The 27,732-nt window shown below is 42.8% G+C and overlaps 1 protein-coding gene across 1 annotated transcript in view; it reads left to right on the forward strand.

The window, feature by feature from the left end:
• Positions 1–27,732, forward strand: part of LOC125458016 (extracellular calcium-sensing receptor-like) — a 55,192-nt gene that overhangs the window by 2,446 nt on the left and 25,014 nt on the right. Inside the window, exons 2-5 of the mRNA XM_059650843.1 lie at positions 2,570–2,744; positions 23,270–23,379; positions 23,473–23,626; positions 25,503–25,603. Coding sequence (XP_059506826.1) covers positions 2,570–2,744; positions 23,270–23,379; positions 23,473–23,626; positions 25,503–25,603 — 540 coding nt within the window. The remainder of the gene's footprint in view (positions 1–2,569; positions 2,745–23,269; positions 23,380–23,472; positions 23,627–25,502; positions 25,604–27,732) is intronic.

Here is a 27,732-nt window from a genome sequence, read left to right on the forward strand (position 1 = left end):
CCAGTTGCTAACCCTATTGACAACAAATCAAATCTTTTTTGCTGATGATAAGGACAACACCGCTGGAGTGACAATTGCATAGTTTGAGTAAGTTTGCAAATTACCTGCCTTTCACATTGTTGTTCTGATTGATTTCATCATTGTGGATGGGAATGCTTGGGGAGCTCTCCCTGCTAAAAGTTGTATCATGGTCCACTAGTTATGTGGCAACACTAAATATCTCATGTCATCCTTTGTATGTGGCTCACTTAGTTCTTTCCATCACATATGACATCTACTGTTTGGCATACGAGCTTGTAGGTTGGCACTTCATTATTAGATATACCTGGCTACTGCTTCTGATATTACTTCTCATATTCTTCCTTGAAATACGGTTGATGCCTGGCTTGTGAGCAGTAGTAATTTGGAGAAATGCCAGGCCATAAGTTCACAAATTGAAGATCTAAATTGCTATACTGCACTCAAAACATTAACTGTGTTTCCTTCGCCACAGGTGCTGCCAGAACTGTTGAGTTTCTCCAGTACATTTGGTTTTTATTTCACAAGTCCATCATCTGCAGTATCTTCCCTTTATTTGAGTCCTCAACTTTAATTATATCTTTAGACAGGAATTCATCCACTTTTGAAGAATAACTGTATTTTATTTTAGCAAAGTTTTAAGGAAAAGCCAAAGCACCGTTGACCAGAGAGCTACGTCATCACCAGCAGTGGGCAAGGAGTTGGAGGGGTTTTCAGGGAACGGATTTCCATAGATTTGGAAATACAGGGACTAATTATTTTCAGTCACTTGGCTTTGTGTGTGGGAAGTTGTTTCTCACTGACTTGATTGCGTTTTTTGAAGAAGTTAAGAATTGTCAGGAAATATTTATGAAGTCAAAGTGGTGAACTTTTTCTGTACAGACTTAAGTAAGGTTTTCAGCAAGGTTGTGCAAGGCACACCGTTTATAATGTTATATAACATGGAATAAGGAAGAACTAACCATTTAGATACAAGCTTGGATTGGGGGTTGATGAAAGAGAGTGTTGGTGGAGGGTTGCTTTTTGGAAAGGAAGTCTGTGAACTACGGGATACTGCATTAATCTATGTCAGGTCTATTGCTTTCTGTATCCATAAAATTGATTTGGATTTGCATTTTGGCAGTATGGTTAGTCAGATTGCAGATGACTCCAAAATTAGCATTACAGTGAACAGAAAAGAACATGACCTCGGGGTAAAACAGGAGCTTGATCAGAAGGCCAATTGCTTGTGGAGTGACAGATGAAGTTTAATCTCGAAAAATATGAGTTTCTATTTGTTGGTAAGGACTTATACATTGGAAGCTCCTGGGGAATGTTGATTAACAAGTGTACCTTGGAATGCAGTTTCGTATTTCCTTGAAATTAAAGGCACAGGGAGACAGTGTCATGAAGAAGACATTTTGTACATTTCCCTTAATTAATTAGTGCTATGAGTTGGGGAGCCATGTTTCAGCTCTCAGGACATTGTTGCGGCAAATTTTGGAATATTGTGTCCCAGTATGGTCTCCTTGCTGTGTGACAGATGTTGCAAAACTTGAAAGTGTTCAGAAGAGATTTACCAGAACGTTGTCAGGGTTTCAGGGTTGAGCCATAGGGAAAGGCTGAATGGACTAGACTTATTTTCTCTCGAGCATGGGAGGCTGATGGTTGACCTTATGGAGGTTCATGAAACCATGAGGAGCAAGGATGGGGTAAAAAGCCAAGGTCTTATCCCCAGTTAGGGTTGGTGTCCAAAACCACTGGAATTATGGGTTTTACTGTGAGAGGGGAAAAGTTTAAAAGTGACCTAAGGGGCAACTTTTTCATGCATTGGGTGCTGTATATATTGATTAATCTGTCAGAGGAAGTGTTGGAGACTGGCACCATTACAATCTTGAAAAGGCATCTGGATGGGTGCAAGAATGGGAAGAGTTTACAGAGATATTGGTCGAATGCTGGCAATTGGGGCTTGATTAATTTATATGTGATTGGTTTTGATGAGTTGGACCGAAGAATGTGTTTCCATGTTGTAAATGTCTACAACTGTATCGCAATTTTTTTTTAAAAAAGTGATATTAACCTCTGTAATTGCAATTGAATTAAGAACACACATTTTCTGGATTAAATACAATCTAGGCGGATTAAAACAAAACAAAATATTACACACTTAAAGTTTTACTATTTTATCACATGCCTTTCAAAGTGATTGTAATAATGCTGAATGGCAATGAAAATTCCAAATTAAATCAAAACCTTCAATACTTACAGCAGAAAAATAAAAGGCAAAGTCTTGGAACTATCAAGCTCTTTAATGTTCAATACAACACAAATGTTGGTTCAACTTTAGAAACAGAATTTTGTTTTGGAATGAACACATTGCACAATTATACTCAAACCTTTTCTCCTTGTTATTGCAGTGTATAAGTCAGGCTAATGGTCTGAGGTAATGTGTTCAAGACCCACCATAGCAGATGGTGACATTTGATTTCAAATTTAAAATAAAATAAAATCTGAAATTTAATTCCAGTCTTATGTTTACTATTAAAAATTGCTAAACTTTATTAATACTCAGCTGGTTCAGTAATGCCCTTTTAGGAAGGAAATCCACCATCATCAACCTTTATGGCTGTCAAGCCACTGCAGTTCCACCGGATAATGGTACACACCTGCCCTGCGAGATGTCGCAGGGCATTAAGGATCAAGAACAAATGCTGGCCAGGAATACCCCTACACCGAGTTCAAATGAAGTAAGAAAGTGTCTCAATATCAAGATTGTAAGCTAGACAGTTAGGACTGTGGTAAGGAGAAACTCTCCTTCTAAACAACTGCACCGAGCTCGTGACATGAAAAAAAAATCCACAAATATCCACTTATCCAGGATTGTTGACTCTTCCCAGACTCAGAATTCAGCTCGAAGGAAATGAATAAAACTGTTAAGGCTTCCAAATCAAGCACGCCCATTCACCCAATGAAAGATTCAAAACTTAATCGGGTATTTAATCGTCTTGTGTTTCATAATGGTTTTTGTCATTTTGCCCACAGGGGACACCAATACTTACGTCACCTTTTATTTAGAATGAAATTCACTTTCATGGGTGTTTTGCAGCTCTTGTGCACGAATAATGGATAAATGTGTTGAAACATCAATTTTTAATCTCTATTGGTTTTAATCAAGTTAGACGATTATGTGATCAGAGATCATGGGATCTGCAGATGCTGGAGAATCCAAGATAACAAAGTGTGAAGCTGGATGAACATAGCAGGCCAAGGAGCATCCGACGAGCACAAAAGCTGACCTTTCAGGCCTGGACCCTTCATCGGAGAGGGCGATGGAGAGAGGGTTCTGAAATAAATAGGGAGAGAGGGGGAGGCGGACCGAAGATGGATAGAGGAGAAGGTGGGTGGAGAGGAGAGTGTAGGTGGGGAGGTGGCGAGGGGATAGCTCAGTTCGCAGAGGACGGACAGGTCAAGGAGGAGGGATGAGGATCGTCGGTGAGAAATGGAGGTGCGGCTTGAGGTGGGAGGAGGGGATAGCTGAGAAAAAGAACAGGTTAGGGAGGCTGGGGTGAGCTAGGCTGGTATTGGGATGCAGTTCAGGGAGGGAACGAGCTGGGCTGGATTTGGGATGCAGTGGGGGAAGGGGAGATTTTGAAGCTTGTGAAGCCCACATTGATATCATTGGGCTGCAGGATTCCCAAGTGGAATATGAGTTGCTGTTCCTGCAACCTTCGGGTGGCATCATTGTGGCACCGCAGGAGGCCCAGGATGGACATGTCATCTAAGGAATGGGAGGGGAAGTGAAAATGTTTTGCGACTGTGAGGTGCAGTTGTTTATTGTGAACTGAGCGAAGGTATTTGCAACAACAGGTACAATGGATACAGTATATCATATTGGCAGATGTGCAGGTGAACATCTGCTTGATATGGAAAGTCATTTTGGGCCTGGAATGGGGGTGAGGGAGCAGGTGTGGGGACACGTTTAGCACTTTCTGCGGTTGCAGGGGAAGATGCCGGGTGTGGTGGGGTTGGAGGGGAGTGTGGAGCAGACAAGGGAATCCAGGAGAGTCGTCTCTCCGGAAGGCAGACAAGAGTGGGGATGGAAAAATATCTTGTGTGGTGGGGTCGGATTGTAGTTGACGGAAGTGTTGGAGGATGATGTGTTGTATCCAGAGGTTGGTGGGGTGGTATGTGAGGACTAGGGGGATTCTCTTTGGGCGGTGATTGTGGGGGCAGGGTGTGAGGGATGTGTTGCGGGAAATGTGGGAGACACGGTCAAGGGTGATCTCGACCACTGCAGGGGGGATGTTCGGTCCTTGAAGAACGCAGACATCTGGGATGTGCGGGAGTGGAATGCCTCATCCTGGGAGCAGATGCAGTGGGGGCGAAGGAATTGGGAATAGGGGATGGAATTTTTGCAGGAGAGTGGGTGAGAGGTCGTGTATTCTAGGTAGCTGTGCGAGTCGGTGGGCTTGAAATGGACATCAGTTTATAGCTGGTTACCTGAGATGGAGACAGAGAGGTCCAGGAAGGTGAGGGATGTGTTGGAGATGGCCCAGGTGAACTTGAGGTTGGGGTGGAAGTTGTTGGTGGGACTGCTTTGCAAATTCCTCTACATTGGGGAAACCAAGCGGAGGCTTGGGGACCGCTTTGCGGAACACCTCCATTCGGTTTGCAACAAACAACTACACCCCTCAGTCGCGAATCATTTCAATTCTCCCTCCCATTCCTCAGACGACATATCCATACTGGGCCTCCTGCAACATCATAATAATGCCACCCGAAGGTTGCAGGAACAGCAACTCATATTTGGCTTGGGAACCCTGCAGCCCAATGGTCTCAATTTGGATTTCACAAGCTTTAAAATCTCCCCTCCTCCCACTGCATCCCAAAACCAGCCCAGCTTGTCCCCACCTCCCTAACCTGTTCTTTCTCCCACCTATCCCCTCCTCCTACCTCAGGCCGCACATCAATTTTCTACCTACTAAACTCATCCGGTCCCCTTGACCTGTCAATCCTCCCCGGGCTGCCCTGTCCCCTCCCCAGCTCCCCACCTATTCTCTCCTCTACATCCATCTTCTCCTCTATCCATCTTCAATCCGCCTCGCCCTTCTCCATACATATTTCAGAATCCTCGCCTCATCCCCATTTTACGATGAAGAGTCACCGCCCAAAATGACAGCTGTTGTGCTGCTAAGGTGTTGCTTGGCCTGCTGTGTTCATCCAGCTCCACACTTTGTTACCTCGGATTCTCCAGCATCTGCACTTCCTGTTATCTCCTTTCCACTCGCGTCATGATTCCAAGAGAAACTCCCTTAAACATATAGTAAACTACTCATTTAATTATTTCAAAGCGTCTCATTCAGAAGTTCTCTCCCAAAGTTCATTCCAATATGTTTTCATTCTTTCTTGACCTGATCCTAGCTGCAACCTCGCATTCTGTCCAAACCTCACAATGTAATATGGAGAATGTTGTAAAACATTATCTTACTCTCTCTCACACAATCCGTATCGGCTTATTGTGGATAATTCGATATTTGTACAATATTGTATTGTGCAGTCATTGTCGATCTTGCCTTTTGTCCCTTACCGTTATAGTTAATGGAGGAAAAAGAGACACATTATGTGAGATATGTTGCTACTTCTATGTGACCTGATTTACACCGTTGACCGAACAGAAAATGACTCTTTGTCACGTCCTTTGCATCTTTATCAGCATGTTCAACATTGCTTTTCATTCAAGATTGCGAAGTGCAACTTTGAACATTTCATCTGGGATCTGGCACTAAACTTAAGCTCACTGTCTCTCAAGCATGAATTAAATATGGCCCAGTGAGCCCAAACCGAAATGTCGTGTAGTTTAAATTAGACTTATTTCAACTAATAATATTATACCTGCTTTGTATAGTTAGCATTGTATTTAGTGTATTGTTTGCTGCTGAGCAGGCTTTCTGCACAATTAATTCATATGCAACGTTGTCTACCATTCCATTTTGCATTTCCTTAATTTCAGAAGTTCTGGGAAAATCTATCTGGTTACGCATTGTTCTTTGCATTTACAGTGTAGCTGATATTGCAAGGTAATTTTGTCGTGACTTTGTTTAGAGTACTTGTAGATTGGGAGGCAGCAAGTTAGATTTTTTTATTTGTAAAAGGCTAGAGGGAAAAGCTTTGCGTTGGCCCTTTAAAAGATGATATTCTTTTTCTGTATTTAGAGATTTAATAAATCTGTGAGGAGCAGCTTGAATGTTTGCAAGTACACAGAAAGCATCTGAATTGAAACATTTCTATCAAAAGGCCGTACAGTTAGCAGGCCAAGCAGTAATTTATATTAAGACGCCAGCATTCTGAATTAAGCCAAACAATTTGAAACAGGCACTTCGATACCAAAAACCAATTAAATTTAAATCTAATGGCTTCAACAATATATCACCAATCCTGTTGTAAGAAATTGGCATGTTATCAATTGTATTAAAGGAGAGAACCTATGAGCAAAGACAGGAGAACTAACTGCCATCCATCAGAGTTAACATCTTCAGCTCTCAAGAGAGAATTGTTGGTTCTCATAGGCTTCCCTATGCATTACAGAAAGTACCAACTAAATAACAAAGCTACGTATGGCACAACAATTGAATATTCCAGAAGACAGGATGCGGAGGTGTTATTGTTGACTGGGGTGGATAAAGTTAGAAGTCACACAACACCAGATCATAGCCCAACATGTTTATTTGGAATCACTCAATCTTTCGGAGCACAGCACCTTCATCAGGTGCAGTGAGAGAGCAGAGCGGACAGACGCAGAGTTTATAGGCAGACAGATCAAGGTCAGAGAGATCAAAATGTGATACAAATAATGTGAATGGAGTGTAATATGACAAGTCTCTGCAGGTGATGAAGAGTGTTAGATGATTAATAAAGTGTCGACAACAGTCACGGGTATTTGGCCTCTGATCTTCAGGCAAACATCTTCCAAGGTACATTTCAAGAACAACAACAATGCACAATCACCAAGAACAGACTGATAACCAAGTTCTGTAGCCGTGGAGGTGGCCCCAACTGTAATCTTTTGTTGATGTCACGTGACTGGTAACCCCACCATGCTGTTCTCTATCTGTAAAATCTTTGCTCTTGTCCTGTTTAGACAGCATCACCTTAATCAATTGCATGATTGCTCGACCTTAATTAGTTTGTATATTTTTGCATATTACTTTGGTTAGAATGTTGACATGTGACTCTTCTACACGTCATGTTATTCCTGTCATTTAGTTTTATCTTTGACACCATTTTGTTTTTAACTTTTTGTAATTATTTCTCTGTCTCATTTATGCAAATTACAGATTATCCGTTTGCTGTTCAGTTTTGACACTTTAGTCACTGTCTAACACTGTCTAACAATCATCTGACACTCCACTCACACCAGTTGCATGAACTTTTGATCATTCTGCCATTGGCCTGTCTACCGATGAACCCTGGGTGTTTGTGCTCTGCTGTCTCCCCGCACCTCATGAAGGGGCTGTGCTCCAAAAGCTAGTGTGATTTCAAATAAACCTGTTGAACAGGTTTATTTCTGGGGTCCTGTGATTTCTGACAACATTCCGGAAGACATCTAAACTGACTGTAACTTCACGAGACTAAATTCTACTTTTCTTTCATATATAAGTGTGAGTTGTACTTATTCGAACAGCATACTATTAGAATCTGGTTTTGTTCAGCTATAGTTTGTAGTTAGAAGTGGTTTCGTAAGTTTGTCAATATTTCAGATGATTTTTTCCATGTTAGGGTTGGATAAACAAATTGTTACCTGTGGATTGTAAAGTGAGAGTCAGGGATTGATTCTACTTAACTAATAGAAGTTGCTTAAATGCAGGTTACGCCACCTTTCACAATCCTTTCACAGATTATCGTGCAGTGTGCTCTTCTTTTCGTGTTTCAGTTTTAGTTCTTAGAGGGGATCAAACTTCTCTTTATAAGATTTAAGGGAAGTGTAAGATATTTTTCTCAGTTTTTGCCCCCTGAGCATTGTTACCCTGCCCTTACTCAAATGATAAGTTGTGTTAATCACAGTCATAGAACCACACAGTACAGAACCACGCCCTTCAGTCAAACCACTCCATGCTGATTGTAATCACAAATTAAACTAGTTCCACCTGCCAGCTCCTGGCTCATATTCCTTGTAATGTCAGTCAAGAAAGACGGACAGGGAAAGGAGTTGGGGATGAGGCTGGTTGGTAGGAGTTGGGGGTGGGGCTTGAGGTGAGAGGAGTGGATAGATGGGAGAAAAGACGGACATGTAGAGGAGGTGAGGATAATCTGGGCTGGTTTTGGGATGAGGTTGGGGATGGGGAGATTTTGAAGCTTGTGAAGTCCACATTGATACCATTGAGCGCAGGATTCCCAAGTGAAATATGAGGTGCTGTTTCTGCAACCTTTGGGTAGCATCGTTGTGGAACTGGAGGATGCCCAGGATGGACATATCATCCAAGGAGTTGGAGGGGACTTGAAGTCATTTGTTGCAAACCAAACGTAGGTATTGCACAAATCGGTCTCCAGCCCTCCGCTTGGTTTCCTGATGTAGACATGTAGGTTGTAGGTTGCAGGTTGACTGACCAACCTCCATCCTCTCTCTCCCTGTACACTCACCTTTACTGGTTCCATCCCAACCTCCTTGACATGTCCGTCTCCTCTCCACCTATCTGCTCCTGTATCTACCTTCGATCTTCCTCCCCCTTTCTCTGTTTATTTCAGAATCCCCTTGCCCTCTCCCATTTATGAAGAAGTGTCCTGACCTGAAACATCAGCCTTCCTGCTCCTGTGATACTGCTTGGCCTGCTGTGTTCATCAAAATCTGCGATAGCAGCAATGGTCTGGTTGACTGCAGTCAAGTAGAACTCTTATAAAGTCGATATTTGAATTATTTAGCACATGCAGAATGATGATCAAAGGGTGAAGGTTCAGGTCTGAAAATGTCATCAGCATTTCACCAATGCAAATTAACTTGATGGATTACATCTGGAACTTAAAGACAGCTACCGGTAGATATGATTGTACGAAACAAATGTTCCCATATCATTCACTGACATCTAACCTACAAGTGAATCCATGCCATATTCTGAAGAAGGGTCACTGGGCCAGAAACATTAACTGCGACTTTTCTCCACAAATGCTGCCTGTACTGCTGTGAATTTCCAGCAGCTACTGTTCTTTTTTGTTCACGAACTGTCTCCTCATTTCCATTCTAAACTGACCCCCTCCAATTCTAAGGCTGAGCCCATGGTTCCTGATCTCCCTGCCTAATGCAAATAACTTCCCAGTGTCCACCCTTTCTAAGCCATGCATTATCTTGTAAGTTTCTATGAGATCTCCCCTCAACCTTCTAGAGTCTAATGAATACAATCCCACGATCCTAGTCATTCATCGTATGTTAGGCCTACCATTCCAGGGATCATCCAAATGAATCTCCATTGGACAAGCTCCAGTGCCACTACGTCCATCCTAAGGTGTCGGGCCCAAAATTGGACTCAGTATTCTAAATGGGGCCTAACTAGAGCCTTATAAAGTCTCAGAAACATATTCTAACCCACTTGAGATAAATGACAACATTACATTTGCTTTCTTTATCATGGACTCAACCTGCAAGTTAACCTTCAGAGAATCCTGAACCAGCTCTCCCAGATCCCTTTGTACATAGAACATACAACAAAGAACATAGAACATTACAGGACAGTACAGGCCCTTCGGCCCTCGATGTTGTGCCGGCCTGTCATACCGATCTCAAGCCCATCTAACCTACACTATTCCATGTACGTTCATATGCTTTTCTAATGACGACTTAAATATACTTCAAGTTGGCAAATCTACTACCGTTGCAGGCAAAGCATTCCATACCCTTACTACTCTCTGAGTAAAGAAACTACGTCTCACATCTGTCCTATATCTTTCACCCCTCAATTTAAAGCTATGCCCCCTTGTGCTTACCGTCACCACCCTAGGAAAAAGGCTTTCCCTATCCACCCTATCTAACCCTTTGCTTATCTTATATGTCTCAATTAAGTCACCTCTCAACCTTCTTCTCTCCAACGAAAACAGCCTCAAGTCCCTCAGCCTTTGCTCATAAGACAATCCCTCCATAAACGGCACCACCCCACAGAACCTCTTATCTGTCTCCCTAACTCTGGAGTCCCCAATGACTACTGCTCTGCTCTGCTTCCCTCTTCCCTTCTGAGCAGCAGGGACAGACTCTGTGCTAGAGACCTGTGGCCCACTGCTTTCCCCTGGTAAGTACACCCCCCCCGCAACAGTATCAAAAACGGTATACTTATTGTTGAGGGGAATGGCCACAGGGGATCCCTGCACAGCTGGTTACCTTTCCGGCCCCTGACTGTAACCCATCTGCTTTTTTCTGCCTTGTGCTCTGGCTTCATAAATTTTCTTACCGTTTAGAAAATAGTCCATGCCTGTATTTTTTTTCCCAAAGTGCATGGCCTGTCATTTGCTCACTTTGAATTTCATCACCTATTTCCTGGACTACTCTCCTAAACTGTGTAAAATTTTCTGCAGCCTCCCCACCTGCTCAGTACAACCTGCCCATCCACCTAAATTCGTATCATCAGCAAACTTCACCAGAATGGCCCCAGTCCCTTCATCCAGATCATTAATACATAAAGTGAACAGCTGCGGTCCCAACTCTGAATCCTGTAGGACACCACTTGTTACCAGTTGCCATTTCGAAAAAGAGACTTTTATTCCAACTCTCTGCCTTCTGTCAGACAGCCTATCCTCAATCCATGCCAGTAGTTCATCTTGAACACCATGGCCCCTCACCTTACTCAGCAGCCTCCCGTGAGGCACTTAACAAAGACCTTTTGGAAGTTTAGATAGATAACATCCAGTGGGTTTCCCTGGTCTAACCTACCTGTTGCCTCCTCAAAGAATTCTAACAGGTTTGTCAGGCATGGCCTCCCCTTCCCAAATCTACGCTGACTTGTTCTAATTTGATCCTGTGCTTCCATGAATTGAGAAATCTCATCCTTAACAATGGATTCAAGAATTTTACCAACGGCCGATGTTAGGCTAATCGGCCCATAATTTTCCATCTTTTGTCTTGATCCTTCCTTGAACAAGGGGGTTACAACAGCGATTTTTCAATCATCTGGGACTTTCCCTGACTCCAGTGACTTTTGAAAGATCACAGCCAACGCCTCAGCTATTTCCTCAGCCACCTCCCTCATAACTCTGGGATGTAGCCCCTCAGGGACAGGAGATTTATCAATTTTTAGACTTTTTAGCTTTTCTCGCATTTTCTCTTTTGTAATGCCGACCATACTCAACTCTGGCCCCTGACTCTGCTTAATTGTTGGGATATTACTCATCTCTTTCAGTGTGAAGACTGATGCAAAGTACTTATTAAGTTCTTCAGCTATTTCCTTGTCTCCCGTCACTAGCCTTCCAACATCAATTTGGAGCAGCACAATGTCTACTTTTGCCTCTGGTTTGTTTCTTATATATTGAATGAAACTTATACTATCACATCTAATATTACTGGCTAGCCTACCTTCATACTTGATCTTCTCCTTCCTTATTTCTCGCTTTGTTATCCTCTGTTTGTTTTTTTTAGCCTTCCCAATCTTCTGATTTCCCGGTGCTCTTGGCCACCTTACAGGCTGTCTCTTTTTCTCTGATACAATTCCTGACTTCCTTTGTCAGCCATGGGTCTCTAATTGCACGCCCCCTCCGCAACATGACCCCGTCCAGATAATCTTTCTTTTCTTGGGATGAACCTCTGTACTGTGTTCTCAATTACACCCAGAAACTCCTGACATTGTCGCTGTACTGTCTTCCCCGCTAGGCTCTGCTTCCAGTCGATTTTCGTCAGTTCCTGTCTCATGCCCCTGTCATCACCTTTATTTAACTGCAACACCATTACATCCAATTTTGCCTTCTCTCTTTCAAACTGCAGACTGAACTCTACCAGATTATGATTGCTACCTCCTAAGTGTTCCCTTACCTTAAGATATTTTATAAAGTCTGGCTCATCACACAGCACCAAGTCCAGAATAGCCTGCTCCTTTGTGGGCTCCATCACAAACTGTTCCAAAAAGCCATCCTGTGAGCATCCCTTACTTTGGATCCACTGGCAATATTATTCACCCAGCCCACCTGCATTTGATGTCCCCCATGATCTCCGTGGCCTTGTATTTCTGACATGCCCTATCTATTTCCCAGTGCATCTTGCACCTTTGGTCCTGGCCATTGTTATGAGGTCTGGACAGAACGGTTTTTTTGTCTTTGTGGTTACTCAACTCCACCCACACAGACTTCACATCATCTGAACCGATGTCATTCAGTGCCATAGAATTAATTTCATTCTTAACTAACAAGGCAACCCCACCCCTCTGCCCACCTCCCTGTCATTTTGATAAGTTGTAAATCCTTGGATGTTTAACTGCCAGTCCTGAAACCCATGCAACCACCTCGCTGTGATGCCTACCACATCATAATTATTCAAAATGATTTGTGCCATTAATTCATCTACTTTGTTACGAATACTGTGAGCATTTAGGTAAAGTGACTTAATGCTAACTTTCTTATTATTAGAGATATTGGAAATCATAAGCTGCCCTATGTTATCCTTCCTTTTTACTGTGTTGCTAGTCTGCCTCGAGGTGAAACCCACCTGCACACATGTTATCCTGCTGCCTATCTTTCCAATTAACTCCATATTCTCTGTCAGTTTCGCTTTCCCTCCCCGCCCCCCCAACTCAGAAGTTTAAAGTCCTACTGACCACCCTATTTATCCTTTTCGCGAGAACACTGGTTTGAGATCGGTTCAGGTGGAGACCGACCCAACAGTACAAAACTCCCCGGCTCCAACACTGATGCCAGTGCCACATGAAATGGAATCCCTCTTTCACACACCAATCCCTCAGCCACATGTTTCCTTCCCTATCTTTCTTATCCCTATGCCAATTGGCAACTGGCTTGGGCAGTAATCCGGAGATTATGACCCTTGAGGACCTACACTTCAATTTCCTCCCTAGTGCTTCATAATCCCTGAACAGGTCCTCTACCCTACCTTTGCCAATGTTGTCAGTCCCAATGTGGACCACAATGACTGGATCCTCCCCCTCCCGCTCCAATATCCTTTCCAGCTGGTTGAAGATGTCCTGCACCTTGGCCCTGGGCAGGCAACACTCTATGCAGGACTCCCAATCCTATCATTCCCACTAATTATAGAATCCCCGATAACAACTACTTGACTTTTTGCTCCCCCCTCTCGAATGGCCCTCTGCACCATGGTGTCATGGTCAGCTGGCTCATCCTGGCAACAGCTCTTTCCCTCATCCATACAGGGAGTAAGAATCTCATACCTGTTGGACAAGGTCAAGAGCTGAGGCTCCTGCACTCCTGAACTCAGAATCCCGCTACCTGCCTCACTTACAGTCACACCTTGTTGTCCCTGAGCACTTATTGAATTTGAAGTACTTAATCTACCGGGTGTGACTGCCTCCTGAAACAAAGTGTCCAGGTAGCTGTCCCCCTCCTGGATGTGCCACAGAGTTTGAAGCTCAAATTCCAGATCATCAGTTCTGATCCGGAGTTCCTCCAGCAGCCAACACTTGCTGCTGATGCGCTTGCTGCCGTTCACAGTGGGATTAGCCAGCTCCGACAGCATACAGGTACGGCACATCACCTGTCCAGCCATAACAATTCATTTAATTAACTTTAACAATTTATGCATTAAATACTTGTAGTACTTCACTGCTATGGTCTTATTCAGTTAACCAATTAAACACACTTTTAATCTCACCTGAACACGAGAAAACAAACTATTCGGCTCTTGGGTAACTGGGAAATAGAAACAAATATTGTTTTTTTCCAGCACAACCCACATCTCAGGAAAGAGTAAAAATGACCTAAATTGCCAATTTTTGGAATAATTTTTGAACATTTTCAGTTCACAGCTTCCTTCTATTCATGACCACGTTTCTGAAATGTTGGCTTTTGAATCAGTACCTTCAAATAACAGTTATAATCACCTCATTATTAAGCTCTGGCTAAACCCAGCCGAAGGGAAATCCACAGTAATTGTATTGGACCATCTCACTATCCTGAAAGCACATGTTAATGAGGATGTAACTGAAGAATTCAGTCTGCTTTGGCTCATTTATAAATGTTCCGAATTATGCATAGAAGATGGATTAAATGATTTGAATAACACCGTGTGATATACGCTTGATAAAAATTTTCCCACAATGCACAACCGAATCATTAAACACCATCTTCTATCATCGGGAATCTGAAGGCACCAATGGAATGTGCTTTTGCTAAGACTCATGGGTCCAGCATCAACAAAAAAATCACAGAAAAAAAGGAGAAGGCTTCAGAGTTAATAGAGGAGATGTTTGCCTTGTTGCTTCTCATGGTACCTGGGTCAAAACACAAGAATCGTAAATGGTGTATCCCATAAGCAGGAGAACTCTCACAATGCTTTAACCAATAATTATGCCTCAGGCAAAGATGCCAAAAGAGGTTGATGAGTTTTGGTCACAACTAATTGCGGGAACTTGTGGTGCATACGTTGATTGCTGTATTAACAATGTTAAATTGACGATATGGCAAAAGTACCCGATTGGTTATGACCCACTTTGGTCAACTTCTCAAGAATAAAGTGAACGATTATTTTTTATTGTTAAATTCACAAATTAATTCAGACTGCGATCGTATAAGCGTGTGAAGTAGCATGACGGCAGAATTGTTTCCACTGTAATGAACACAATGGAGCATCTCATGGCACCTGTTAACCCGAGGCATTTTGCCGGCTCCGGGTGTTTGCTGAATGAAAGGTGCCGATGCTCAAAGTGATCTTAATGCATCAAACAAATTCCACCCTACGAGATAGCTCCATCCTTCCACAATCGCAGGGAATCATACCCAACCCAATGTTTGCGAGCATCTACATGACTGGGCCATGCAGGGCAACAGCAGAATTCGCTACGAAAAAGACCTAATAGTGCTTCGATGACAGGGCATTTTATTGTATGACAGTACAATGAATGATTTATGTTTGCTCCTGCTATTTCAGTGAAAAACGCCTTAATGAGTGCCAAATCGATTTCAATCTCTTTTGAAAAAAAAAACTTCACTCACCCCTTACAAAATCACATCGCCGCTTTCGTCAACAGGAGACTCATGAAAGGAAAACAAAACTGCAAGCATAGTCACATGCACATCTTCAATTCAGCTGGAACAGCAGAGTGCTTCGCTCTCCGGCCAGGGACCTGGGTTTGATTCCAGTTTCAGGCGACTGTCTATGGAGTTTGCACATTCTCCTGTGTCTGTGTGGTATTCCTCCAGTTGCTCTACTTACGTCCCATAATCCAAAATTGTGTATTTCAATGCATTCTCAGATCTCATCGATAGACATACCACTAGCAAGATAAATTTTTGGTACACTCCAAAAAGAAGAGCAAGACACCAGTGACACCATCTCAACAGACAGCAAGGTGAAGCTACTGGACCTATGCCTCACCACTCACTTCACCTTTAATGGCCAAATGCATTAACAGATCAATGGGGCAACAATGGGATTACCCATCCTCGGACTAATCGCCAAAATGTTGATGTACAGACTTGAAAGTATGACGCTTCCGCTAATGCAACTGAAACTATGGATACGCTATGCAGACGAAACGTCATCATTGTTAAATGGACCAAACTCGAGGAAATGATCTAATAAACAACACCCTCACTTGAATCAGATTAATCAGAGAAGAAGAGAAGAACAAACAGCTCCCATTCTTAGGTGGCGTGGTGAAGCGCAGGCTAAATGTGAATTTCTAACAAAGGTACGCAGGAAAGCCATGCACTGACCATGTACAGCAACCATCCTAACACACACAAACGTAGTTGCATGAGAACACTATTTAAAAGGGCAACAACACACTGCGAGCAACACGGAGCTTGATTACCTCTTCTAGGTTTTCAAAGGCAATGGTTACCCAAAAACTGGGTCAGAAGATGCTTATTACACCAACGACACCAGGAAGTTACTACACCCCCTGACACACTAATCACACTACCGATCATTAGGAACAGATCGGAACAGACCACAAGACTCCGGCGATCACTGGGCATCAGAGTAACATACAAATCCGCATCAACTCTACCACAACTGTTCACCTGAACCAAAGACCCACTGCCCACTATGGACAGGATCAATGTCATATACAAGATTACCTGCAGAGACTGTGACAAACTCTACATCGGACAACCAGGAAGGAAATTAACAGTAAGGATAAACAAACACCAATTTGCAACAAAAAGACATGACCAATGCTCATTCATCTTTATCCACATGGATATGGAGAACCACCAATTTAAAAGGGACAACACCAAGATCATGGGACAAGCAAAGCAGAGACAAAGGACAGAGATTCCTAGAAGCCTGGTAAACCTCGAAGAAAACCATCAACAAACACACAAAAATAGCCACCAATAACACTCCGTTGCGAAGGAAAACTGAATGTGAGGTAATTCAATTCAATGGATACCGGAGTTTAAATAACAGGCGCGAAAACACAAAGGGGTTTCATCCGAGGCTGCACTGATGTGTTACCCAGTAGGGTAATGAAACATCTGCGAACAACAAACAACTCTGTGAGCCAAACAACCACAACTCTTCAATACACCACAAGAGCCTCTGAAAAGTACTAATTACTGCCTGTTTAAGGCTTTATTTAATGATATGCAGGGGTTGGACACAACATATATATATACATATTCAAGCTAAGCACCTTTTGAAAATTGCCCATTCATAGTTCCCACTCGGTGACAATGCATCAGCCAACCAGAGTTTTTTGGTTGACCAATCAGCATTGGTGAAACGAAACTTGTGGTTGCTGGTATTTCCATGCATCTGCTGTCTTTGCACTTCTCAGCTGTGGAGGGTCTGAGATGTTGTTGATGCAGCAATGGTCCAACTGTGCATCTTGCAGAGTGTATTCTCCATTGCTATTCGACATCAATTGTTATTGGAGATAACAAATTGTGGAGCAAAATGAACACAGCAGGCCAAGCAGCATCTTAGGAACACAAAAACTGACGATTCAGGCCTAGACCCTTCCTCAGAAAAGAAGGATGGGGAGAGGGTTCTGAAATAAATAGGGAGAGAGGGGGAAGCAGATCAAACATGGGTAGAGCAGAAGATAGATGGAGAGGGGACAGACAATTTAAAGAGGCAGAGATGGAGTCTGCAGAGGTGAGTATAGGTGGGGTGGTAGGGAAGGGATAGGTCTGTCCAGGGAGGATGGATAGGTCAAGGGGGAGGGATGAGTTTAGTACGTAGGAAATTGAGGTGCTGTTTGAGGTGGGAGGAGAGGATAGGTGAGAGGTTGAACTGGTTCGGGAGGTGGTGACAAGCTGGGCTGGCTTTGTGATGCATTGGGGGGAGGGAAGATTTTGAAGCTTGTGAAATCCACATTGATACCATTGGGCTGAAGCCTTCCCAAGTGGAATATAAGTTGTTGTTCCTGCAACCTTCGGGTGGCATCGTTGTGGCACTGCAGGAGGCCCAGGATGGACATGTCATCTAAGGAATGTGAAGGGGGAGTTGAAATGGCTCGCGATTGGGAGGTGTAGTTGTTTATTGTGAATCAAGTATAGGTGTTCTGTAATGTGATCCCCAAGCTTCTGCTTGGTTTCCCTGATGTAGAGGAAGCCAAAACGGATGCATTATGCCACATTGGCAGATGTGCAGGTGGACATCTGGTTGACGTGGAACGTCTTCTTGGGGCCTGCGATGTGGGTGAGGGAGGACAAGGGAGTTGCGAAGAGAGTGGTCTCTCCGGAAAGCAGACAAGGGTGGGGATGGAAAAAATGTTTTTGGTGGTGGGGTTGGTTTGTAGATGGTGGAAGTGTCGGAGGATGATGCATTGTATCCAGAGGTTGGTGCGGTGGTAAGTGAGGATGAGTGGAATTCTCTTTTGATGGTTGTTGTGGGGCTAAGTTGTGAGGGATGAGTTGCGGGAAATGCAGGAGACACTGTCAAGGGCATTCTCAATGACTGTGGGGGGAATGTTGCTGTCCTTGAAGAACGAGGATGTATGGGATGCACGGGAGTGAAATGCCTCATCCTGGGAACAGTTGCTGCAGAAGCGAAGGAATTGGGAATAGGGAATGGAAATTTTGCAGGAAGGTAGGTGGGGTCAGGTGTATTCTAGGCAGCTGTGGGAGTCAGTTGGCGTGAAATGGACATCTGTTTCTAGGTGATTGCCTGAGATGGAGACAGAGAGGTCCAGGAAGGTAAGGGATGTGTTGGAGTTGGTCCAGGTGAACTTGAGGATGGGGTGGAAGGTGTTGGTGAAGTGAATGAACTGTGCAAGCTTCTCTTGGGAGCACGAGGTGGCAATGATACAGTCATCAATGTATTGGATCAATTGTATATGTCTCAATTGTTTTGGGAGTTTATGTTGAAAGTGATGGGTGCCACTCAGTTAGGGCGCTGACCTATGGTCAGGTCCAAGTAGTTAAGGGGATCAGTCAAAAATCATTTGGAATGTCCCTACTCAGAATGAAATCTTGAAGACTGCATTTTTCATCATTTTTGCTTTTCTTCAATCTTTATTAAAGTTAGCAAAATTTAATTGTTATCTAAAATACTGTGGCATGAAAAATGAACAGGACTGAAATATTCACTGCTTCCACTAACTCTGATTCCTTGCAATTCTGTTCTAGCTTGCAAAAAGTGACTTCAGCAGGCAGAATATATTCCTAAGTGGTCCCAGTTCTATTGCTGTCAAATGACTATCAGCAAGCTGTGTTGTCTTGAATAGTATTAAAACATTTCAGTGGTCCTGGGGCTGCAAATCATCCGGGAAAGCAGAGAATATGATATCGCACACCCATTTTGTGATTTGTAGATAATGGACAGCTGTTGCACAGAGACAATTTACTTTGTACAGAATTCTAAGCCTCTGCCCTGCTCGTGTGGTCACTATACAGATATTTCCATCTTATTTTGTATGCTGGTCAATAGTATGCCTGCGGCAATTAATTGTGGAGGTTGGATTCAGCAATGGCAACATCATTGACTGTCAAAGAGAACCTAATTGATTATTTATTGATGGTGACAGCAATTGCCTTGAACAACAACCATTGTCACATGGCAAATATCAGCCCAAGTCTTCATGTTGTCCAAATCTTGCTGCATTTCAGCCTGAGATGTTGCAGTGCCTGGCAAGATGTGGATGGTACTGTGCATTGAAAGCTTTCGTATGTTAGTCTGTTCAATGCTGCTTGGAAATGCACATGCAACATGTTAACTGGCTCCCCTTTGTCGACACACATACTCCATTCTTAAAGAAGTCTAAAATAATGCATAAACCATGATTTGGCGTTAGAATGGTCCAGTGACTGACCTGTCCAGGAGGTAGAATGAATATTGTAATAAAGTTTAATCCCTGCAATTTATTTGTCTATTGATGACAGCCATGGTATTTAGCATTTCTTCTACTGCATCACAAACTAACAGCTAAAGGGAGGCAATAATTACGATATGGAAGACGTAAATTTATTTCTGTGCTTCTGCAGCATGAGAAGCAGGAGTACGCCATCTCAGCAAAATTACTATTCCACTGCCCAGTCGCTAAGGGGACATGCCTCCATCCCTGGATTGTCAATGAGCTAATGATTGATAAACTCTCCTCCTGTACAGGATTGCGATATGGCCAAGTCTGCAAATACAGTTCAAAGGGACTGAATACGTTTGAGAAACATGACTTCCAAATCAAGGCCTTTCATTTTTCCCTATGGAAGATATATTTCCTGATAAAATTATGATCATCTTTCGCACAATTAACACCAAAATGTTGGCCACCTTTATTGAGAAAGAATAAAATTCAGTTCCATGGACACCTTGTTGTTAATTAACATGAGTAATGGCTAAATGTGTTAAAACACCAATTCTTAATCTCTATTGATTTTAATCAAGGCAGAAAACTATGAGTGCAGTATATCCAACCCGACATAAAAACAAACAAAAAAATCAATTCAGTAATTACTTGGAAAATTACTTGCTCAAATTTATTGTCGTACCCCATTGAGAAGATACACAATACATTTCCACAACAACATGTTTCAAATTAATTAAGTAAGCATGTAAGTTAACAAGTACATATGGCAGAGATGTCATGAAGAAAGGAGAAAGCAATACTCGCTGGCCTGCCCTGTGATGCCCATATCCTGTGAATGAACGAAATAAAGGTTCTGTTTAGTGCAAGTCAATTTTTGGTCTCTGGCCTCTATCCAATGCTTCCAGCACCTTCTGAGTTTGGTTGCATGGCTGGATAACTTCAATTTCAAGCTTGACGTGTGTTTTGGTCAGTGAAAGCTGCTGCTTGTTGATTCTTTCCAAGCAACAACTCACATCATGATCTGTTATGCTACTGCATTCTGATTGGCTTTCGTTAGACAACAATCATTGCTAATTGGTATAAAGAGTGGATGCTCAGCCTTACATTGATCTCGGCAATGGAAAAGGCAATGGGAAAAACACCCCTGTTGACACTGCAAAGTCCTCCTTCCTAATATCTGGGGGCCACTGCCAAAATTGGGAGAGAAGCATCACTGCAACACACTGACATAGTTCAAACTTATTGTGTCATTCTTAACAGATGTGGTGGTCCCTAACAACAGCATTACCATCCTGGATATATCCTGTACCTCAACCAGGTGAAACCCGACAGAGGTGGTGGTAGACTGGTATGCAGTCAAGAGGGGGCTGTCCTGGGATTTCTCAATGTGAAGTCTGGAGTCCGCAAATTCTCATGGTTTCAGGTTAAACATGAACACAGGAAGCCTCCTGCAGATTATTATGTACCATACTCCATCAACTGATGAATCAGTATCTGTTCTATGTTGAACAATGTTTGGAAGACGCACATGGAAATGGTGCCAAATGTGTTCTGAGTGTGTGATTTCAATGTCCACCACCAGAGCTAGCTTGTCAGCAGCACTATTGATCGGCTGGTCAAGCCCTACAGGACATAGCTGCTGAGTCTATGACAGGTGACAAGGGAAGAAGCAAGGAGGAATAATCAGTTTCCTTCTTACCACTCTGCTCGCTGTAAATACATGTATCTATGACAGTATCAGTAGGAGTGACCTCTGCACAGGCATTATGGAGCTGAAATCTCACCTTCAGTTGAAGATATCTCCATCGTGTTTTGTTACACTGTCATCATATGAACGGATCTAGCAACTCAAGACTGGGTGTGCATGAAGCTCTGTCGACTATCAACAGAAGCAGAATTTTAATCCAGTACAATTTGCAAACTCATGAAACAACAAATCCTCCCATTCAGTCATTACCATCAAGCCATGGAATCAAGCCTGGTCAAGTGAAGTGTGCAGGAGGAAATGCCACAAGCAGCCCCAGGCAGACCTAAAACTGAGGTGTCAACCAGGTGAAGCTACCAAATGGGATCACTTGCATGTAATGCATCATAAGTAAAAGAGCTAGACGGAGCTAAGTAATCCCACAACAAACTGGTCAGATCTAAGATCTGCAGTCCTGTCATATCCATCTGTCTAAGGTCACGATCAATCAAATTACTTAGGGATTCAATCTCATCCTGAATGATGGAAGAGCCAAACGCATCAATACAAAAGATAAGACTGAAGCATAAGCCGTAATCTTCAGCCAGATGTGCCAAGTAAATAACACATCTCAGCTTTCTCCAGTGGTCCCCAGGATCACAGATGCTGGTTTTCAGTCAATTAGATTTGCTGGGCGTGATATCAGGAAAAGTCAGATGCTCAGGATATTGCAAAGGATCTGGGACCTGACAATTTTCCAGCCAAATTATTGAATACTTCTGCTTTAGAACTTGCTGCTCTCCTGGCCAAGCCATTCTAGTACAGTTACAACACTTGTATCTACCTGACAATATTACAAAATGCATGTGTATATTGAGCACCTGAAAGGCAGGACAATTCCAACTCAGCCAAAGATCATCACATCAGCGTGTTCTTGATCATCAAGAAAATTATAAACAAATGTCATCAACAATTTAATTAAGGTGCACCTGCTCAGAAATAATGAAAAGATTGATACCCAGCTTGGGTTCTGGCAAATAAATTCCTGAACACATCACAACTTACCTTCAAACATGGACAAAAATATTGAATTCCACTGGAGAATTGGGAATGAAAGCCCCTGGTATTACGGCCACATTCAATGGAATATGACGTAAAGAAGCCTGAGCAAAATTGGAATAGATGAGAATCAGAGGTAAACTCTCCACTGGTTGGAGTCATAGCTGGTGGTTGTCGCTTTAGGAGGAGAGTTACCTAAGCTCTAGGACATTCCTTTAGGAGTTCCTCATGGCATTGTCCTAAGCCCAAACATCATTAGCTGCTTTGATCATGACCTTCTGTCCAAAAAGCGGTCAGAAGTGGGAATGTTTACTGGTGGGAGCACAATGTATAACACCATTCTCAACTCCTCAGATAATGGACCATTCATGTTCACATGCACGAAGGTCTGGAAAATATCCAGGATTAGACTGATAAGTGGCAAATAATATTTTTGTGCCACACAAATGCCAGGCACTGACCATCTCTCAGAAGTTACAAGTTGAATATTTTCCGTTGATATTCAATGCCATTACCGTCACCATTTCGCCATTACCACCATCCTGTGGGCTACTGCTAAAGTGCCATAGCTGGTTCTTTAAGGTCTGATCAATATGAATAAAAGAAGAGATGTGCACTTCCATATAAAACAAATGAATTCGCATTATCTACGTCTGATAAGTTACAAACAAATGAGTGAATGTATGAGCTGAAACTACTTTAGACACATACAAACCCATGAGTGAATCTATTAGCTTAAATGATTTCAGATGCATTCAACAAATGTGTCTTCCATCTTTATGCTCATTCAGGCCTCTTTGCCATGGTTAGCACTTGGAGCTCAATCTCAATTTCTCCAGCACCGTTTGTGAACCCGGTTTAATGGTGAAGCCCAACAATGGTGCAGCATCCCTGATGCTAATTGTGCACTGGATTTGATGTTGCATGTTGAATTGCCCCTTCTCAGTACTTTTCCCAAGCATCCCTGTGCACGTGGTCAAAAACAAGTTCAGGTATCATTGCAAAAAGTCAGTTCTCATGTTCAGAACACCTTCTTGCAAAACAGCCTGTTCTCACATATTATTCCACTTTCCTTTGATTGCTTGTTGGCATGTATAATTAAACCTTCATGATCTGGTTGAAGATATCATTTGATTTATCATACCCTGCCAACAACATTGAAAAGAAACTCACCTGGACTCAACACATGAATACAGTGTCGACAAGAGCATGTGAGAGGCTAGCAATATGGAGGTGAGTAACTCACCTCCTGACTCCTCAGAACCTGTCCACAGTTTATAAGACACTGTCAGAAGTGTCATAAAATAGACCCACTTGCCTGACCAGGTCCAATCGAATTACACTCAAGGAGATTGGACCCAAACTTAATAAAGCAGCCTACTTCATTTTCTCCACATGCACAAGCACCTACTCCATCATCATCAATGCTCACTCCCAGCAGTTATATGCATTGCAGGAATTCGTGAAACAACCTCAGAAGGTACTTTTCTAACCTATCTTCAATTCCGTCGAGAGGGACGGAGCAACGGACACTTAGGAATATCACCACCAGTAAGTTTGCCTACAAGCCACTCACAATCCTGATCTGGGAATGTATCTCTGTTGCTTACTGTCACTGGGTCAAATTCCTAGAATTCCCTCCCTCAGAGAACTGTTCGTCTACCTACAGCACATGGGCTGCAATGGCTACAGAGGATAAATCATCATCGCCTTCTCAAAAACAAATACATGCAGGCACCAAATGCTGGTCAGCCAGTGACACACCCATCCCATATGTGAATAATAAAAATAAAATCTGTTTGGCAGTCCAATATTCCAATACATTCAGCCAATACATTGTTTTGAGTGAGAACAAACAAAACGTTTGTACAGTTACTTACATGTATATTGTCTGGAAAATAACGTTAATATGAATATAACATTCAATAGAATATAATTGCTTATTTTTAAAAATAAAACCGAAAATGATTTAAACAAAGTCAATGCAGAGCAGAACTGTCATCCTGATTTTGTTACCAGTAACTCTATCCTTGCCTTCTCCTTCTCCATAAGGAGTTAATGAATTGGCAGGTTGTGAACTGATCTTATTTAACCTGGGGGATAGCATACCTCACAATCATAAAATCAGGTTAACAGGAGACTCCAGCAAACTGTTACCTCAGGAGCAGCAGTGTGTACCATCTTGATGATGCGCTGCAGGAATTCACCAAAGCTCATCAGACAGCACCTTCCAAACCCATGTCCACTATTACCGAGAAGTACAAACACAACAGATTCATGGAAGCACCACCACGTCCAGCGGTTGCCCTCCAAGCCACTCACTATCCAGTCTTGGAAATAGATCACTACTCCCTCAGTGCTACTGGGTCAATATCATGGACTGTCAAAAGCCCACCGAATGTCATTGTGGGTCAATCTTGAGAATATGGACTGTAGGGTTCAAGAAGCCAACTCACCATCATCTTTTCATGGGTAACTAGAGATGAGCAATCACTGCTGCCTGGCAGTAATGCCCATGTCCCACGAGTCAATAAAGAAAATAGTCATTCACAGGCTGTTACTGATTCATCTGTAATGATCAATATCTGAGCCTTGACTAATTATCATCACTGTCAAAGCCTTGGATGAGGGAAATGAGAGAAGTGAAAGTGAGCTGGTTGATGGAACAAAGTTATGTCAGAAATTAAGTTGCTAGGAAAATGCAAAATGACAGCAAATGTTGAGAATTAAGTTCACAAACAAAACTTTGCAGTTGAACTGTAATGCCAGAAGCATGACTTTGTCTGCTATGGTGTAAAAAAGAGAAAAATGGGTTTGTTTAAAAAGGTGCAGGAGTGGGAAATGTTTGCATTGAAAAGGATCCACGTTTCCTAATCTACGAATCACAGAAAGTTGAACTCAGGGACAGAAAGTAATTGGAAGTAATAAATTGGGCATGGTAGTATTAATTTCAAAAGATGTCTTGTAACACACAAAGAAGTTTTGATAAAGTTGCTTGTCCCCTTGATGAGCCAACAGCTGAAGCACAAGCTATTGTTTTGGTCTTTGCTGCTCAAGAAGAACTAATTTACCTTTGAGGGAGTCCAACGATTGATCACTGGATTGATTCCTGAGATGAGACAATTGTTGAATGAAGTTAGCTCGAGTAGAAAATAAGGTCCATACTTTCTTTGAGTTAGGAAGAATAAAAGATGATTTTCACTGAATCGTATAAAATTCTCCAGAACTTGTTAGGTTGAATTCGGCATTGGAGTTTTCGGCCTGTGGCGAAGGCTCACAACGTTATGAACCTACTGGTTAAGCCAACATCTGCTCAAATGCTACACATTTATGTCCTGTTATGTTTTTCTAAACAGGGCACAGAAAGATATCGTCTTGGAATAGCTATAGCCTTTTTGCGTATGTTAAAATCTGAGATTGAAAGGACCAAGGCATCAAGGAATATACAGAAAATGAGGTGCAGCTGATACTAGGCTCATGTATAACGACATTGAAACGGAGATCGCTTGCAGTACTTGTTTCTTTCCTTTTCTATTATTCCTGAGATTCAGATTAAAATTATTACATTTGTCCACTTTTGGGCAGGGGCAGAATGCTATTATCAATTAAAGAGATTACCTCTGCAACTGGTGTACGCGTTCTTCCGAGATACCGTTTTCTTGAATGTCGTTGTGTAGTTCATTTTTAGAAACTGAAAGATTCTTTATTTTTTTTAACCTGGTGCAGTCAGATGGAAATTTTACAAGTAGCATTTTGTTCAGTTGCGATTGAAATGCTATGGCTTTGAAAAGTTTGAACTTGGTGGAATAGGGGCACGATTACAATTTGTTTATTCACACGCTAGTTGTGCACTCCAGGCAAATTTGAATCATTTCTTGTTTCCTGGTGGGACATTTTAAGCGCACCAGTAATCTATTCGTAGCGAATTGACTGATTGTCATTACGTATTGGGGCATATAAGCATAATTGATTGCTCTGTGAAACGAGAGACGAGTTTAGTGGTAAAGATGCATTGCGTTCTGCCATTTGTGTTATCGTTATCCCCCCCGCTTCTGCGCTCATGAAGAATAATCCAAACTGCAAACAGTGGGCGACTGATAACTTGCTCGGTTTATCGAAGGAAGGTGATATTGTTCTTGGCGGAGTTTTCAGTGTGCACATGAATGTCGATCGTCTGGATCTTTCTTTACAAAACCAATCAAAAGCGGTAAAATGTAAAAGATCTGCGAGAGTTGTGATGTTTTCTACCATTTCATACTTTGCAGAGTATCTGTTCAGAATTGAAGGCTTCATTTGTGCAAAATAATATACATGTCGTCTTCTTGCAGTGTTTTGCAAAACCCTATCGTTGGATGAACAGTAGGTCCAGAGTATTATTCATGACGCTGCTGTTACCTGTTTATAATTTTAAGATATATATTGAACATTGCTTGGAAGCTTAATGAATTGACTGTAAAATCGAAACGCTTCAGTAGTGATTCGCTAGCTCCGCCGTTTTTAAGGCCCATCTGACGTGTTTAACATGTTCACTTGCAAGGAGTTACAATCAGACTCGACAGACCCGTTGTTTATTCGGCCCACCAAAGCAATTTTCGATTAAATTATTCGCACGGCTGTTGCAGTGATGCGTTTATAGCATTTATGCCAAACAACATAAACGTAGCATTTTAACTGTGAATCTCTCTTGTAATGAGAGATTATAATCTCTCATGTAATCTCATGAGAGATTACGTATCTGCTCATGGTACAGCAGATGTCATTGTTTTCGGCGGTTAGAAGTTATATCTCTTAATCCAGATGGACACGAACAGCACCCAGATTTGTGGAGGTTTCGTATTCAGGCCCAAAACCCCACCTCTTCCTCTGTTACATTGATGACTGTATCGGCGCCGCCTCTTGCTCCCCAGAGGAGCTCGAACAGTTCATCCAATTCACCAACACCTTCCACCCCAACCTTCAGTTCACATGGGCCATCTCCAGCACATTCCTCACCTTCCTGGTCCTCTCAGTCTCCATCTCAGACAACCAGTTTGTAACTGATGTCCATTTCAAGCCCACCGACTTCCACAACTACCTAGAATACACCTCCTCCTACCCACCCTCCTGCAAAATTTCCATCCCCTATTCCCAATTCCTCCGCCTCCACCGCATCTGCTCCCACGATGAGGCATTCCACTCCCTTGCATCCCAGACATCCTCGTTCTTCCACGACCGCAACTTTCCCCCGTAGTGGTTGAGAACGCCCTTGACCACCTCTCCCGCATTTCCCGCAACTCATCCCTCACGCCCCGCCCCCACCACAACCACCCCCAGAGGACCCCCCTCGTCCTCACATACCACCCCACCAACCTCCGGATACAACATATCATCCTCCGACACTTCCACCATCTACAGTCCGACCCCACCACCCAAGTCATTTTTCCATCCCTACCCTTGTCTGCCTTTCGGAGAGATCATTCTCTCCACGACTTCCTTGTCCGCTCCACGCTCCCCTCCAACCTCACCACACCCGGCACCTTCCCCTGCAACCGCAGGAAGTGCTATACCTGCCCACACACCTCCTCCCTCACACCCATCTCAGGCCCC

This window comes from Stegostoma tigrinum, chromosome 14 (genome assembly GCF_030684315.1).
Source record: "Stegostoma tigrinum isolate sSteTig4 chromosome 14, sSteTig4.hap1, whole genome shotgun sequence".
Lineage (NCBI taxonomy): Eukaryota > Metazoa > Chordata > Chondrichthyes > Orectolobiformes > Stegostomatidae > Stegostoma > Stegostoma tigrinum.